The sequence below is a fragment of the Oncorhynchus clarkii genome, chromosome 33, assembly GCF_045791955.1.
Source record: "Oncorhynchus clarkii lewisi isolate Uvic-CL-2024 chromosome 33, UVic_Ocla_1.0, whole genome shotgun sequence".
NCBI classification, from domain to species: Eukaryota; Metazoa; Chordata; class Actinopteri; order Salmoniformes; family Salmonidae; genus Oncorhynchus; species Oncorhynchus clarkii.
The window spans coordinates 20,261,094-20,275,619 of NC_092179.1; the positions used below are offsets into that span (position 1 = coordinate 20,261,094).

General features: G+C 45.8%; 1 protein-coding gene across 1 annotated transcript in view; it reads right to left on the minus strand.

The window, feature by feature from the left end:
• The window catches only part of LOC139392938 (membrane-associated guanylate kinase, WW and PDZ domain-containing protein 2-like), a 103,228-nt gene that overhangs the window by 2,398 nt on the left and 86,304 nt on the right, over positions 1 to 14,526 (minus strand). The window contains exons 12-20 of the mRNA XM_071141255.1: positions 13,525 to 13,566; positions 12,737 to 12,852; positions 12,170 to 12,362; positions 11,075 to 11,344; positions 10,232 to 10,417; positions 9,504 to 9,738; positions 6,603 to 6,855; positions 4,893 to 5,036; positions 2,179 to 2,317 (exon numbers count right to left, since the gene is read on the minus strand). Of these exons, the coding sequence (XP_070997356.1) occupies positions 2,179 to 2,317; positions 4,893 to 5,036; positions 6,603 to 6,855; positions 9,504 to 9,738; positions 10,232 to 10,417; positions 11,075 to 11,344; positions 12,170 to 12,362; positions 12,737 to 12,852; positions 13,525 to 13,566 (1,578 nt within the window). The remainder of the gene's footprint in view (positions 1 to 2,178; positions 2,318 to 4,892; positions 5,037 to 6,602; positions 6,856 to 9,503; positions 9,739 to 10,231; positions 10,418 to 11,074; positions 11,345 to 12,169; positions 12,363 to 12,736; positions 12,853 to 13,524; positions 13,567 to 14,526) is intronic.

Below are 14,526 nucleotides of genomic sequence, written 5' to 3' on the forward strand. Positions count from 1 at the left end.
GTGCGTATTTCACAGCTTTATGTCACCCGCGGGCAGGTAATAGAAAAACCCTTTCTGATGGAGGAAAGGGGGAGAGAGAGAGGGAGAGAGAGAGAGAAAGAGGGGTGGGGAGCGAGACAGAGAGAGAGGGAGGGAGGGAGAGACAGAAATAGATAACAAAAAATCTCTGTCATAAATGGCCTGGGAGAGGAAATCAGAAGTCTCCTAGCAGTGAAGATGGAGACAGACAATACTATTTCCTATGTTTAAAGACCCTGGTCACCTGCCAAAGCTAAGTGCTGATGACTGTATTTCACAGTGGAGGCCTTGGCTGGCTGTGGAAGAGTCATGTGCAGTGCTAGCCTCAGCGCTAACTCACTACCCACAGGCCGGGAGTGTGACTCTCCGATACAGAGGCCAAGGGAGAGTCTGACACATCGTGACTTATTACCAAGTGGGCCGCTAGGTGCTGTCATTCCCTGAGGTGCTGGGGACATAAATGTCTGTTAGGGGCCTCAGCGTGCACCACGGTGGGATTTTATCACAGGAAATAGTCTGCCTATATATTTCTGACTAATCTATCTAGACAATAGTGGCTGTCAGCTTGAATCGCTATTTTGTAAAAGTTGGTTAATGGATCTTTCTAAATGTGTAAATGTATTATTGTGTGTACATACAGTATAATATTTCCATTGGGCTGGCCTGATGACCATTTGGACATATGCCACGTTCAAGACAACTGGGAACTTGGACATCTCAGATTTAAGTGTGTTCAAGACAACTGGGAACTTAGAAAAAAACGAACCTCGACTGGGAAAATTAGTTTTGAACAGTCAAACCCTGGTATCTTTATAAAGCTCAGAATTTCCGACCTGAAGATCAGTGACGTCATGATTTGACCTTGTTTCCCCCTCAGTTGTCTTGAAAGCCCAAATAGCTGAGGAACTAGGTTGATGTCACTGTGATTGAAGTGGAGAGGAGGAGCCAGTGTGTTCTGACCAGGAAGTCACAGCTGCAACACATGGCATGGGCACACAAAAATACACCGCACCACAAACCACGACACCAAGTAGAATTAGACTGGAACATGCAGATCGTCACAAACCGTGTCTTTAGAGTGGCCCATTAGGAAGAAATAGGGGGAGCCATGCTTGTCACTTTTCATGCACATGGAGAGACTGGAAGGTACCATTCCTAAGGAAAGGGGAGTAACAACCTATACCAATCATTAGGGTTAAACCAGACGCCTTGAAAGGAAGAGTTACACTATTGTTAGTCAAGAGAAAGACAAGTTTATCAGTGTTAAAGTATTAAGTAGAGAGAAAGACATTGCTATGGGTGAAGAAAATATCTACATTAGAAGATAGGCATGCCAGACATAAGCAGAGTTATAGTTATAAAGTTCATGTTTTTGGTAATTTTTTAGGCCATTTTCTACCCAATTTCGTGATTACGAAATTGTCTCATCGCTGCAACTCACCAACGGGCTCGAGAGACGCGAAGGTCGTGGCATGCGTCCTCCGAAACATGACCCGCCAAACCGAGCTTCTTAACACCCGCCCACTTAACACGGAAGTCAGCCTCGCCAATGTGTTGGAGCAAACACAGTTCACCTGCAGGCGCCCGGTCCGCCACAAGGAGTCGCTAGAGCGCGAAGATCCAAGTAAAGCCCCCCCGGCCAAACCCTCCCCTAACCCAGACGACGTTGGGCCAAACCCTCCCCTAACCCGGACAACCGCTGGGCCAAACCCTCCCCTAACCCAGACGACATTGGGCCAAACCCTCCCCTAACCCGGACAACGCTGGGCCAAACCCTCCCCTAACCCGGACGACGTTGGGCCAAACCCTCCCCTAACCCGGACGACGCTGGGCCAAACCCTCCCCTAACCCGGACGACACTGGGCCAATTGTACGATTTCCGCACTGCATCGCAGGATCAATCCCAGGCAGTAGTGATTCCACAACACTGCCATGCAGTGCTTTAGACCACTGCGCCACTCGGGAGGCCCGAGTAAAGAATAATCTATAGACGTAATAATTTTAGAAGTGTGTGTGTGACTTTTAAAATGTGATTGTAGTGTTACTGGAATCAGATGAGATTAGAAGGTAAGCAGGTGTATTTGAGTGTGTTACAGCTGGATTAGCCTTGGCCTGGGGAGGGGTAAACAACAGGGTTCGAGGGACAGAATGGAAACCCACCATACTCTGGGACCTGCCCTGTGCCTCTCTTCAGGAGCAGACGCACCCGCCGGCCCCCTGACTTGATGAGCTCGATGGCCCGGGTGTGGGTCATGTCCCTGGTGGTGTCCCCATTGATCTCAATGATCTGGTCCCCTACCTGGAGAGGAGGAGAGACAACACGGTGAGAGAGAGAGAGAGAGAGAGCAATACTGTAGATAGATAGATAGATAGATAGTGTGTGTCCCCGCTGTTTGTGTGTGTATGTGCATGAAATCCTGTTGCCATGCAGATACTGCACAGACAATAAATAGACAATAGACCACTGTGACAGTAACCTCTAAATCACCAACCCACTGAGCACCTTGTGTTATATAAACATGCGTTACATTGCGTGACAAGTTCACACCAATTCCCTGATTAGATGAACAAATTATGGAAGAACGCTGGCACACACTGCCGCAACCACCAACGCAATTATTTCTTGGCAGTCCTCTGAGATAAGCACACACACTACGTATTAAAGCACAAAATTAACGGAGCAAATTTGTTGTGATCACAATTTATTAGGATCAATGTGTATCTATAAATCATAGTGGTGCAGAGGGATCAGAGCGGCCAGTGTAAAGCGCTAATCAGAATTAGCACTCATGAATGTGGTGTCAGTTGTCATTAATTCCTGCAGCCCGTTTTATAATGTCATTTAGATTGAATTATGGCAGACAGACTCTTCCCTGCAGGGGGGCTGAGACTAAAGAGGATACCGGAATACCAATGTCCTGGGCTTTGTTCATTACGTACCAAACGGAAGAAAATGGACTGAAACAAGGAGGGTGTTCCTGAATCCGTCCAATAAGAAACAGTTGTTTACGATTTCCGTTGCGAAACATATTCCTAATGAATATGACCCAGGACATTAGCAGCTGAAGACCTGGTAGTAACCTATTAATTTCACTAATTAGACTACACCTCCCTTCTAGCACTACAGTGAAAAGGTTGTGACCTCTCTATGACTACAACATCAAGGTCGGAGGCCAATTGTACAGGCATATCCCCTGAAGGATCTCACTAACACACTTCCTTCACTTGGGAATGGGACCAGTGCCCTCTTGACTGATAGTGTAGGAGACCACGTGCTGCGGCGCCAAATGTATAAACCAATTACTGTAACAAATGGAAAAGTCCTCGGCTAATAGTGGAAGTAATTTGAAAGCTGAGGAGAGAGAATCCGCCTGGCAACAGAGAGAGAAGGGGAGTCATTAAGTGTTATTAGGCTGATCTGAGCGGAGCTGGGCAGCCCGTCCATCTACACCTTCTGACAGTTTGTGAATGGCTGAGGCCGGCCTGAGTCATTCCCTTTTAAATGGATGGGAAGTGACTGGGTGTGGATGGGAGAATTGAACACCAAGCCAACAGCAGTAGTATGACCTCCAGATGAAGCATGGTTATCCTTGGATTGTCTCTCCTCTAGATGCTATCTCGAGTCCAGCCAAGCTTACTAAGGCTGTGTCTGAAACAGCACCCTATTGCCTATATAGTGCACTTTTGACCAGAGCCTGAGCCTTGGTGGTGTAAAAAGTAGTATACTATATAGCCGGCTGGGCGGCCGGCCCATCCCAGTTCATTTCAACAACGGTGTTAGATGAGCCTACCTTTCCCCCTCGACCATTCATCTCCCCCATGATCAGAGTTCAAACTGGGCCTGTGTGTGGCGGACTGCAGAGTTTGAGTGGACCTTTAAAACTGTGATTACTGAAGGATAAATCACGATACCGGCCCGGGCATTGAAGAGAGAGACGAGGACCGCTAGCTATCCCTCATCCCCAGTCGATGGGTTTGGGCCTGGGCCCGCCGAGCTGCATTTACCTCGCCGTGGCGGAGTGAGAGTAGTATCCCTACGGGCCGTTTCACACACATCTCTGACAGGTTCATTACAGATAATGAACGCTATTGGCCCACACTAGGGAGATTGGGCAGAGAGAAAAGTGTGACGGGTAGGAGACGATCAAGATACTTTAGGAGATATAGAAAAACTGCGATGACAGACTTATAATGTACTCTTTGTTATCGGAAAAGTAAAGTGAGATTTCTGTCTATTTTTACTCCATAAAGTAGTCAGAGTTACTCTGGATGAACATAGCAGGCTACAAGAACAAATACAGCTGTTGAGAGAGAGTGACTCATACTTTGACAGAGGTGATGGAAGGAAGGCGTGAACTTGGGGAAAAACTAAAAGCTCGGCACACTCGGCATCTTTTTACAAAGAGTACTACATTTGAACGTCAATTTAGAAAATAATTGTCTTTTTGTTGTTGTTAAACAGATGGTGACCGGCAGATAGTACCCTCTATCCCTGAAGAGAACATTACGAAACGGACAAAAGTTGAAAACTATTCATGGTTAAAAACAGCCAACCTTTAATTATTCATCTGAATGTTCATAGTACCTAATGTATTATTGACTAGAGAAACGTTTCTGCTGCCAGTAAACCCACTAACCCAGCAGGTGTCAAAACGTCCCAAATCCTTCACACACTCAGCCACACTGCATTAGCAGATTATTTTCTTACAGGGCTTAAAATGGAAATTTGCTGCCAAGATAATCATCAGACAATTAAGACTAGCAAATAATTATTATTAATATCCCACTAAACCAGCGTTGGGACAGAAGCTACTGTAAGTATGTTGAGGGGAAGTGTTAGTTCAGCGCGGGATGTGACATCGTCATCAGCCTACCCTCATCCTCCCGTTGCGGATGGCGGGTCCGTCCTCGGCCAGTCGCAGGACAAACAGGTCCATCTTGTACTCCCTCCCTCCACGGATACTGAAGCCAAACCCCTTCACGCTCTTCTCCAGCTCCACGGTGAAGAAGTCAAAGTCCTGGAGAAGGAGTAGGACACATTCAGACAACAGGCAGTAAGAACCAGGGAGGAGGGGAAGGAGTAGGACACATTCAGACAACAGGCAGTAAGAACCAGGGAGGAGGGGAAGGAGCAGAACACATTCAGACAACAGGCGGTAAGAACCAGGGAGGAGGGGAAGGAACAGGACACATTCAGACAACAGGCAGTAAGAACCAGGGAGGAGGAGAAGGAGCAGGACACATTCAGACAACAGGCAGTAAGAACCAGGGAGGAGGGGAAGGAACAGGACACATTCAGACAACAGGCAGTAAGAACCAGGGAGGAGGGGAAGGAGTATGACACATTCAGACAACGGGCAGTAAGAACCAGGGAGGAGGGGAAGGAACAGGACACATTCAGACAACAGGCAGTAAGAACCAGGGAGGAGGGGAAGGAGGGAGGAGGGGAAGGAGCAGGACACATTCAGACAACAGGCAGTAAGAACCAGGGAGGAGGGGAAGGAGCAGGACACATTCAGACAACAGGCAGTAAGAACCAGGGAGGAGGGGAAGGAGCAGGACACATTCAGACAACGGGCAGTAAGAACCAGGGAGGAGGGGAAGGAGCATGACACATTCAGACAACAGGCAATAAGAACCAGGGAGGAGGGGAAGGAGCAGGACACATTCAGACAACAGGCAGTAAGAACCAGGGAGGAGGGGAAGGAGCAGGACACATTCAGACAACGGGCAGTAAGAACCAGGGAGGAGGGGAAGGAACAGGACACATTCAGACAACAGGCAGTAAGAACCAGGGAGGAGGGGAAGGAACAGGACACATTCAGACAACAGGCAGTAAGAACCAGGGAGGAGGGGAAGGAACAGGACACATTCAGACAACAGGCAGTAAGAACCAGGGAGGAGGGCAAGGAATAGGACATATTCAGACAACATGCAGTAAGAACCAGGGAGGAGGGGAAGGAGCAGGACACATTCAGACAACAGGCAGTAAGAACCAGGGAGGAGGGCAAGGAACAGGACATATTCAGACAACATGCAGTAAGAACCAGGGAGGAGGGGAAGGCCATCAGTCACCATCACAAAAGCTAATGGCCATGTGTATTAATATAGCCTGGTTAAACCATGCTGAATGCTGCGCTCACCATTGTTTAACTTCAGTCTGGTTTAACCAGGCTAGAATTACCACATCTTCCTCGTTACCCTCTCTGTCTGAACTACTGTTTCTTGCGTGTCAATGCCCATGTATTTCAGTTGAATGTATTTATTTTATTCTTATTTAACTAGGCAAGTCAGTTAATAACAAAATCTAATTTACAATGACGGCCTACACCGGCCAAATTTGGACGACGCTGGGCCAATTGTGCACCGCCCTATGGGATTCCCAATCACGGCTGGTTGTGATACAGTCGGGATTCGAAACAGGTTGTCTGTAGTGACGCTTCCAGCACTGAGATGCAGTGTTTTAGACCGCTGCGCCACCTGGGAGACTCATTTTGGACAGCTTTACATGCTTATAATAAAAGCAAAATGTACATTTTCAGACATCACAGGTCAATATTGTATTGATGAGTAAAGTATCTAACCTGGTAGACTTGTGGCATCTGTGGCTGGATCTGTCTGTAGTCGTGGGGCACAGGCATAGGGAAGTGCCTGGGGTCAGTGGACAGCTGTCTGTAGTCCATCAGAGGAGGGTGTCTGTAGTCCAGGGTGGGTGGCTGGCGGTAGTCTGCTACAGGAGGGTGTCTGTAGTCCAACGGGGGCTGTCTGTAGTCTGTGAATGGAGGCTGTCGGATGTCCGGTTTTACATCCTGCCTCGCTTTCACCTCTGACCTGTAACTAACCAACCAATCAAGTTAAAGGAACATTTCCCACTGGGCATAAACTGGTTGAATCAACGTTGTTACAACATCATTTATTGTCAACGTAATCGTAATCAATGTAAACTGCTGTTTTGAGGGTGACATTTCAACCACATAGATGATGGTGTCATCTATTCAACGTAGACATACCTATGTTGAATTTGTACCTTTAAAACAGCGTCAGCTCTTCAAAACAACAGGCTGGGCAGCACCTCCTACTGGAGAATGTATATATCTACAGCTACCCTTTAGTCTCCCACCCAGGGTTTTAACCAAGCCCCACCCTGCTTAGATATGATATTTATCACGGACTATTACCATGATGCTATCTTGAGAATGATTGTTTTGAGATCTCACTTAAAAACTAAATAGATTTGCTGTTGCTATCAAAGTCATTGATAGGAAGGTTTCACAGAGAAAATGACATGTGACCATACTTTATCACTCATGTAACGTCAATGAGACTATTTCGGCCTATATAGCATTTGCAAAGTCATCGACAGCCATTGTTTCAATTCAACCCAGAATTCATCTATAAATAGACAATACAATAGGGTTTCAGGGTTTCAGGGCCCAGGGTTTCAAGCACTGGTTGATTTTAAATGGAGTGATATTTAGTGATATTGAATTGTGTTTACTTGTCAACACAACCAAATATCAACGTCTGAAGGAGATTTTTTTTGTGTGTGTTTTTTGTGTGGAATTTTACCCCTTTTTCTCCCCAATTTCGTGGTATCCAATTTATCTTATTTTTAGTAGCTACTATCTTGTCTCATCGCTACAACTCCCGTACGGGCTCGGGAGAGACAAAGGTTGAAAGTCATGCGTCCTCCGATACACAACCCAACCAAGCCGCACTGTTCCATATGTGCCACTGACTTAGTCTGGCTTTAATTACAGTTTGTCTACAAATTAATCATTGATATGTTGGATTCATGTCTCCATCTCAACGAAATATGTACATTAACACAACAATCAAAGTTAAAGAATAGGACTAAATCAAATCCAACTTTATTTAAAGTGCATTTAAAGTTTGATTTGAATGAGTCCTATTCTTTAACTTTTATTGTTATGTTGAAAATCAAACACAAAAACAATAAACAATGAATAGCATATTAACTTGCTGACAAGTTTAACCAATGATATGTTGGATTCATGTCTCTAACTCAACCAAAAATATAAGTTAAAGAATGGGATTAAGCCAGTGGCTCAGATGGAACTATGCAATCAGTAGATCTCAATTCAATGTTGATATGTCAACCAAACAATTGAATATAGCCTAAATGAAGGCTATCGTACAAACATGGCCACATTGAGGTTGAGAAACTCTAAAATCCTGCTTATAAAACATGCATGTTCTAGATAGCATGAATAGGTTGTCGCAGGCCTCTTGGAGATCTCTACTATTACTGTAATAATCTGTGCAGCATCTTGAACAGCACCATGTATCTAACATGTCATCTCAACTGCAACCCAGGTCATTTGGTTCTTCTATTAGATGAAACACAGTGATAACACATTCATTGTGTGTTGTATAAACAAACTAAATATCTGGCATTGTGCTCCTATTAGAACTTTACGGTGCTTTTAAATGGTTGAAAGCGCAGTGAGGCATTTCAGTGAAAACTAAACCAAAAATCTGACATTGTTTTTCCATTGGAATTTGGTTGTGCTTTTTCCGATGGTTGAATGCACAGTTGAACTAACTTTTGGATGTCTTTTTGAGTGGGTGAATATATAGTATGTTGTCGTCTCATTGATCAAGTTCTCAACTAAATATTACCTAATTACCAACGTTGAAATGATGTAGTGTGCCCAGTGGGTTATGAATGTAATGGGTAATGGTAATGCTCTCTGAACCAATTTATGTCAAATTCTAAGTTATTTAGAAATACCTTGTTTGTTACAATCAAACTACCTTTGAGACAAGACTCTAGTGGTGGTAAGTGAAATCATTTTTTTGAACCACATGAAAAGACACTCAGTCTTTTACAGAGTTGGCAATAAATAAGAGTACTCAGAGAGTTTGGGAATTCTCCAGAGCAGGAGAGAAAGGACAATGACAGGGTACATTTTGGGCCCCCTGTAAGAGCTTGATGAAATATTCAGCGTAGGTCTATAAAGAAGCTATTTAGGTTAATAATTCAGGAGTCCGTAAGAGTTAAGTGATGTTATGCAACAAACTGGAGACAGGGAGAGAATACCTCGCTCTCACCTGTAATTCCCTTAGGAATAGTGCTTTTACCCCAGAGATTTAAAAAAGAAGATACTACTGTGCTGTATAAGATATCTGGGACTTCCACAGCATTGGGACCAGCAGACAGTACAATACTGAGGAAGCCCTAAAGATTACATGAACCCATACACATACATGATCAACTATCTTAAACAATTTCAATACATAGGAAATGATAGAGCACTCAAATGCTGCATGTCTTAAATCGAATCAAATGTTATTGGTCACACAATAGCAGATGTTATTGTGGGTTTAGCGAAATGCTCGTGTAAATTATGGCCATATCCTGGCCGACCAATATTTAGAACTGGGTTGGGTGCTATGGATTGGCGGGTGTTTTTTTAAGCAGTGTGCGTCTGTGTGTGTGTGTGACCATCCGGTTGTCTTACCTGCTGTCGTGGGTGTAGATCTGGGGTGGGGGGGCTGGGGTCTGTGTGATGGGGCTCTGGTGGGTCAGGGAGCTGGGCTGGGTGATTGCAGGGCTGGGCTGAGTGACTGCAGGGCTGGGCTGGGTGACAGCAGGGCTGGGCTGGCCCACGGTGGGACTGGGCTGGGCCTGAGGACTGTGCTGCTGGGTCACTGCTGGGCTCTGTTTCTGTGAGCTAGGGGCTGACGGGCTCAGCTCTGAAACACAGACAGACAGAAGTGTCAGACACAGTGACAGATAGATACACACCACAGTATAGACTATGCTAAACAGAGCCACATTAACATAATACACGGTGCATCTACTTCAAAGAACTGTCAGTACAATGCTCTAATCTACAGTAGATGCTCGCATTACCAGGAAACACCCATGAAGCATTAGAAGATGGTGACAGAAACAGACTCACTAGACAGTTCTCCCAAACAGACATATCACTCGCTGATCCACACAAATAGTGCCTTAGCCAGAGATCGAACAACCCCCTTTAAAAAATGATTTAAAACGGTCTGTACAGTAAGACAACGTGCTGCATTTAAGATGACAAACAGTTTTAACAACAGTCCCTGAAAGTCCCCCCACATCTACAGTATACAGTTCTCTACTGACCCCTTGGTCCCCCCATTATCTCCAGTCTAGTGACCGTTGTCGCCCGTCTCCCCCCCCCCCCCCCCCGTCCCCCGTCTCACTCACCTTCCTGTGGTATGATCCGGAGGGTGACGCTGAGGCCGGCGTCCTTGATGAGCTTAACGATGTCGGCGTGGGGCATGTTGATGATGGACTGGCTGTTCACCGCCAGGATGCGGTCACCCACCTTCAGTTTGCCACAGCGGTCCGCCGGGCTGCCGTCGATGATACGCCCAATCTTATGGGGCACGCCTGGGATGGGAGGAGAGGCGGAGGACAATACACACAGAGTGAGAGACATACAGATATAGTTAGTTGAGGATGGGTCTGAGTTCAGGCTAATCTTACTGGTTGGATGCTTTCTTTCCATCTCTCCCTCTCTTCTTTCTATCTATGTTGCTCGCTCTTTTCACATTTCTCCCGCCCCCTCTCAGCTTATGTAAGACAGCTGGCTGTATGCACGGCGAGTGTGGGCAGGGCACTAAAAGGCGCCGCGGCGTACTGGAGCCTAGCTACCTCAGATCTGAGGGATTGATACAGTCAGGAAACCATTTGGAATTGAGACGGGTTAGATGGTTAGAGGAGGAGTACATGGTTCAAAAATAGAGGTGTTACATTTTTTATATAGTTGTGACCTCTTCGCAGACCTCTTCCTCTCAGAAATGTTTGTCAAAATGGATTTGGTTTTTTTTAACGACCGTATCTGCTGGACTAAAATGCATTAAAACTCAAGAGCATAATAATATTCAAAGCCTTCCCTTTTAAGGTGAAATTGCCATAAGGCAGTACATTTGTAATGTAAACAACCCATGGACAAACAATGACTCACTCACTCACTCACTCACTCACTCACTCACTCACTCACTCACTCACTCACTCACTCACTCACTCACACAGAGCAGCACTCACTGATGGCGGCGGCGGTCTCGGGCCGGTTGAGCGAGCTGATGATGACGAATCCAAACCCTTCACTCTCCTTGCGGTGGATAATGACATCACTCGGTGGCTGCTGCACGCTGGAGGTCGGCTCTCCATCTGTGGTGCTACCTGTACCCATGGCGTCAGTGGGTGGGGCTGCGTTGTTGCCAGGATACGTGACGTTGGTGAAGTCGCTGCGTGGGGAGCTGTGCTGGGTGGACACAGAGCCGGGGCTGCGGCCGTTCTCTGGACACGGCTCTCCTGTGTTGGGGGGTAACAGAGAGCTGAGTTAACCTGCTCTGCTCTCCACCCCACCACACTGCAGCCCAGCAAAGCAGCACAGCACTCATCAATGGACAAAGACAGGCCCTGTCTGGACTGGCTATCAGATCAGAGAAAGGTCATGGTTTCTCTCACACCTCATCAGCTGTATTGCAGCATCCAAAGATCTTTTTAATCCAAAAGAAAACCTCCATTGAAGATATCTGTAGATACAATCGCTAAGAACTAAGACTCCCTCAAAACCAAGATGTCATGTTAGAACTCATTACATCTCCTTCAATGATCAAGGTTGAACTGAAGACAGTGAGACCTCTGGGAGAGACAAGAGTCTTGACACCTCCAAAAGTGTTACTTTGAATCAAACGTTCGAGGGATGAAAGGCAAGACCACGGACGACACGGATGAGACAGACAGCCTTTCATGGCTGGAGACGGAATGAGAAGAGGGAGACAGAGGAGGGGAGACGGGATCTCACCAGGGTGGCTGTGCTCTCCTCCCCAGGCACCAAAGGCAGCTGACGGAGCGTAAGCTGACATAAGGGAATGGGGAGATCTGAGGGGGGAAGGTGTGTGTAGAGGGCTGCTACACTCATCACACAGCAGGCTCTTGCAGCTCTACAATTCAAGGTACAATACAACAGCCGGACTCCACATAAGGCCAGAGAAAGGAAGACTATCAGGCCTTCTTGGAGTAGGATGAATTTGACCCTAGAGGATGATCTAAGGTCAGAGTTCCGTTTTCCTCCCTAATGATTAGGAGTTTTCAGTAAACTGATCCTAGATCTGTCCCCTCCCATATTCTCACCTGGGCCCTGTAGCCTCCTCCTGATGGTGAGGTTGACCTGTCCATTGCGGGCGGCGCCGTGCATCAGGTCGATGACGTAGCGGTGGGGCTTCCCCGCCACCGGGATCCCGTCCACGAAGATGAGCTCATCGCCTGGCCGCAGGCGCCCATCTCTGTCCGCAGGGCTCTTCTCTATGATGGCCCCAATCAGGATCTGTTTATGGGAACCAGACCAATCAGAACGCATGGAGAGCTAGGGGTAGGGGTTAAAAAGTCGGTTGACCGATCAGAGGGCTGGATTCAGAAAAGGACTACATTGAAGCAATATGTAGCCATGGTCAAGTGGACAAGAAACATGCAGGGAGTAACTGTATGTGAAATGACATGTATAAGTGGTTGTTAAGTCAGTGGTGCTTATGAATAGATACGTGGCTCCATGTTTGCGCTGAGTGTTACTCTACAGACAATTAACCAGTAACCATCCACAGCAGCATCACCAGTCTCTCAGTCAGTCAGTTCAGGGTTAGATATGCATGTAGTGGGTTAGATAGGAGAAATGACAGGGTTCCACGCCCATCTCATACGAGCCTTCTCACGGGTGTCCGGACTCACAGGCTGACCCGCCTCGTCTCCCCCAAGGATGCGGAAGCCGAAGCCGGACTTCTGCCTCCTCAGGTGGACCTCCACCTCCTGGTACTCTGCCCCTGGGGTCAAGGAACAGACAACACCTGTGACACGTGTTGACCTTGGAGTGCCCTCAGTCTAATGTCTAATTTATGTGGAGCCAGAGGATTGTTGATCACATATTGTGGAAGTTAACACATGAAATTAAAGGCACTGTTATTTCTGTGTTTTATATAATATTGTACAACACCTGATGGAACTAACACTGTTAAAGTGTGATTTAAAATAAAATCAGTGTTATTTCCTGGTAGTTGCTTGTTGAAAAGAATCGACACAGGACCCTAATCAGCAGGTTTGCATGGGCGGGAGTTTCGGCTTTCCATGGTGGCATCAATGTGGTATATTGGTTAATAGACCAATAACAAAGAGAGTTCCAAACTTCTCTGCCAATAACAGCAAGTTATCAGTTTCCCCTCCACACTCAAACCAGACAGTTCTTGCTTAAGTCTTGCTTGAGATTGTTTTTTGGGCTAAAAAGCCAATTTTGCCAATTTTAATGGAATTCTATTACAGCAAGGCACTTATTTGTTACCCAGAAATGATTTGATATTGATATAAAACGGCTGTATTGGGCCTTTAATGCATTGCAAATTAAATTAAAGGTTTCATTAAAAAATACATTAAAAAAAGACAATTTAGAATAATCCCTATTCCTCCCTGTGGACAGTCTTCTTCAGGGCCAACGTACATACCTGAGTGGTCCACAGAGAAGATGGTCCGTGGCAGGCCTGGCTCTGTGTGGGGGGGGGGGGGGGATTGAGGGAGCACCCATAAACAATAATACAACACACACACTGTCTTACAACTGTCTCACTCAGAGCAGACTACTAAAAAGACTGAGACTAGAGCAAGACAGAAAATGACTTGCCTCAGCACATTGTCTGCACAGAGTTCCTACATCATCCATTACACTGTGGAAAAGAAGTGCTTAGGGCTTGTAATACAGCTATCTTTTTATTTACAGTATGTGTTACGGAAGCAGAAACTAATCTGCAATCAGGCCTTTACTGGAAAGCAGAATGACCTGTGGCATAGTGATATTCATTACCCTGAAAACCCTTTCCTATGAAATGAAGTAGAGCGGGTCAAAGGGACTGTGATGAGAAATGGGCTCTATTTACAGCAGGTTTAATCACGGAGACCAGTGTCCGCTAGGATACCAGAGGAATTAATTGAGGAAACAAAGATGGCGGATGACACATAAGGAGACTGACTGACAAGTCTTACCACGGAACCCATATACAGTGTTTTAAGTTTATATTAAATAAGATTGCTGGAAAAAATACTCATAAATGTTGGCAGAAGATAAGGACAGAATGGCCTTGCTGGCCAGAGGATGATTTTGGTATATTCCAGACTGTGTTACAGTTTACATAAAGTACACAATTCATAAATCTCCATCCAACTCCAGCTCTCTCACATGCAATGGGGTCTCTTGGTTCCCTACTAGAATAAAGGCATCTAATTACAGATGTAGGATCTTAATTTGATCACTCCTTTGTTGCTGATCATTTTCCTACACAGCAGGAAATATAAACTTGTAGTGTATTCAAGCTTAAAAAGGCTTCTAAAGTTTGTAAAATATATTGTTTTATCAACCCCTACATTATTTTCCATGAATTATAACCTATTTCCTGTTGCTGCATGATTATCTTCCAGCTGTAGAAAACCTTATCAACATTCAGTGGAAGCTA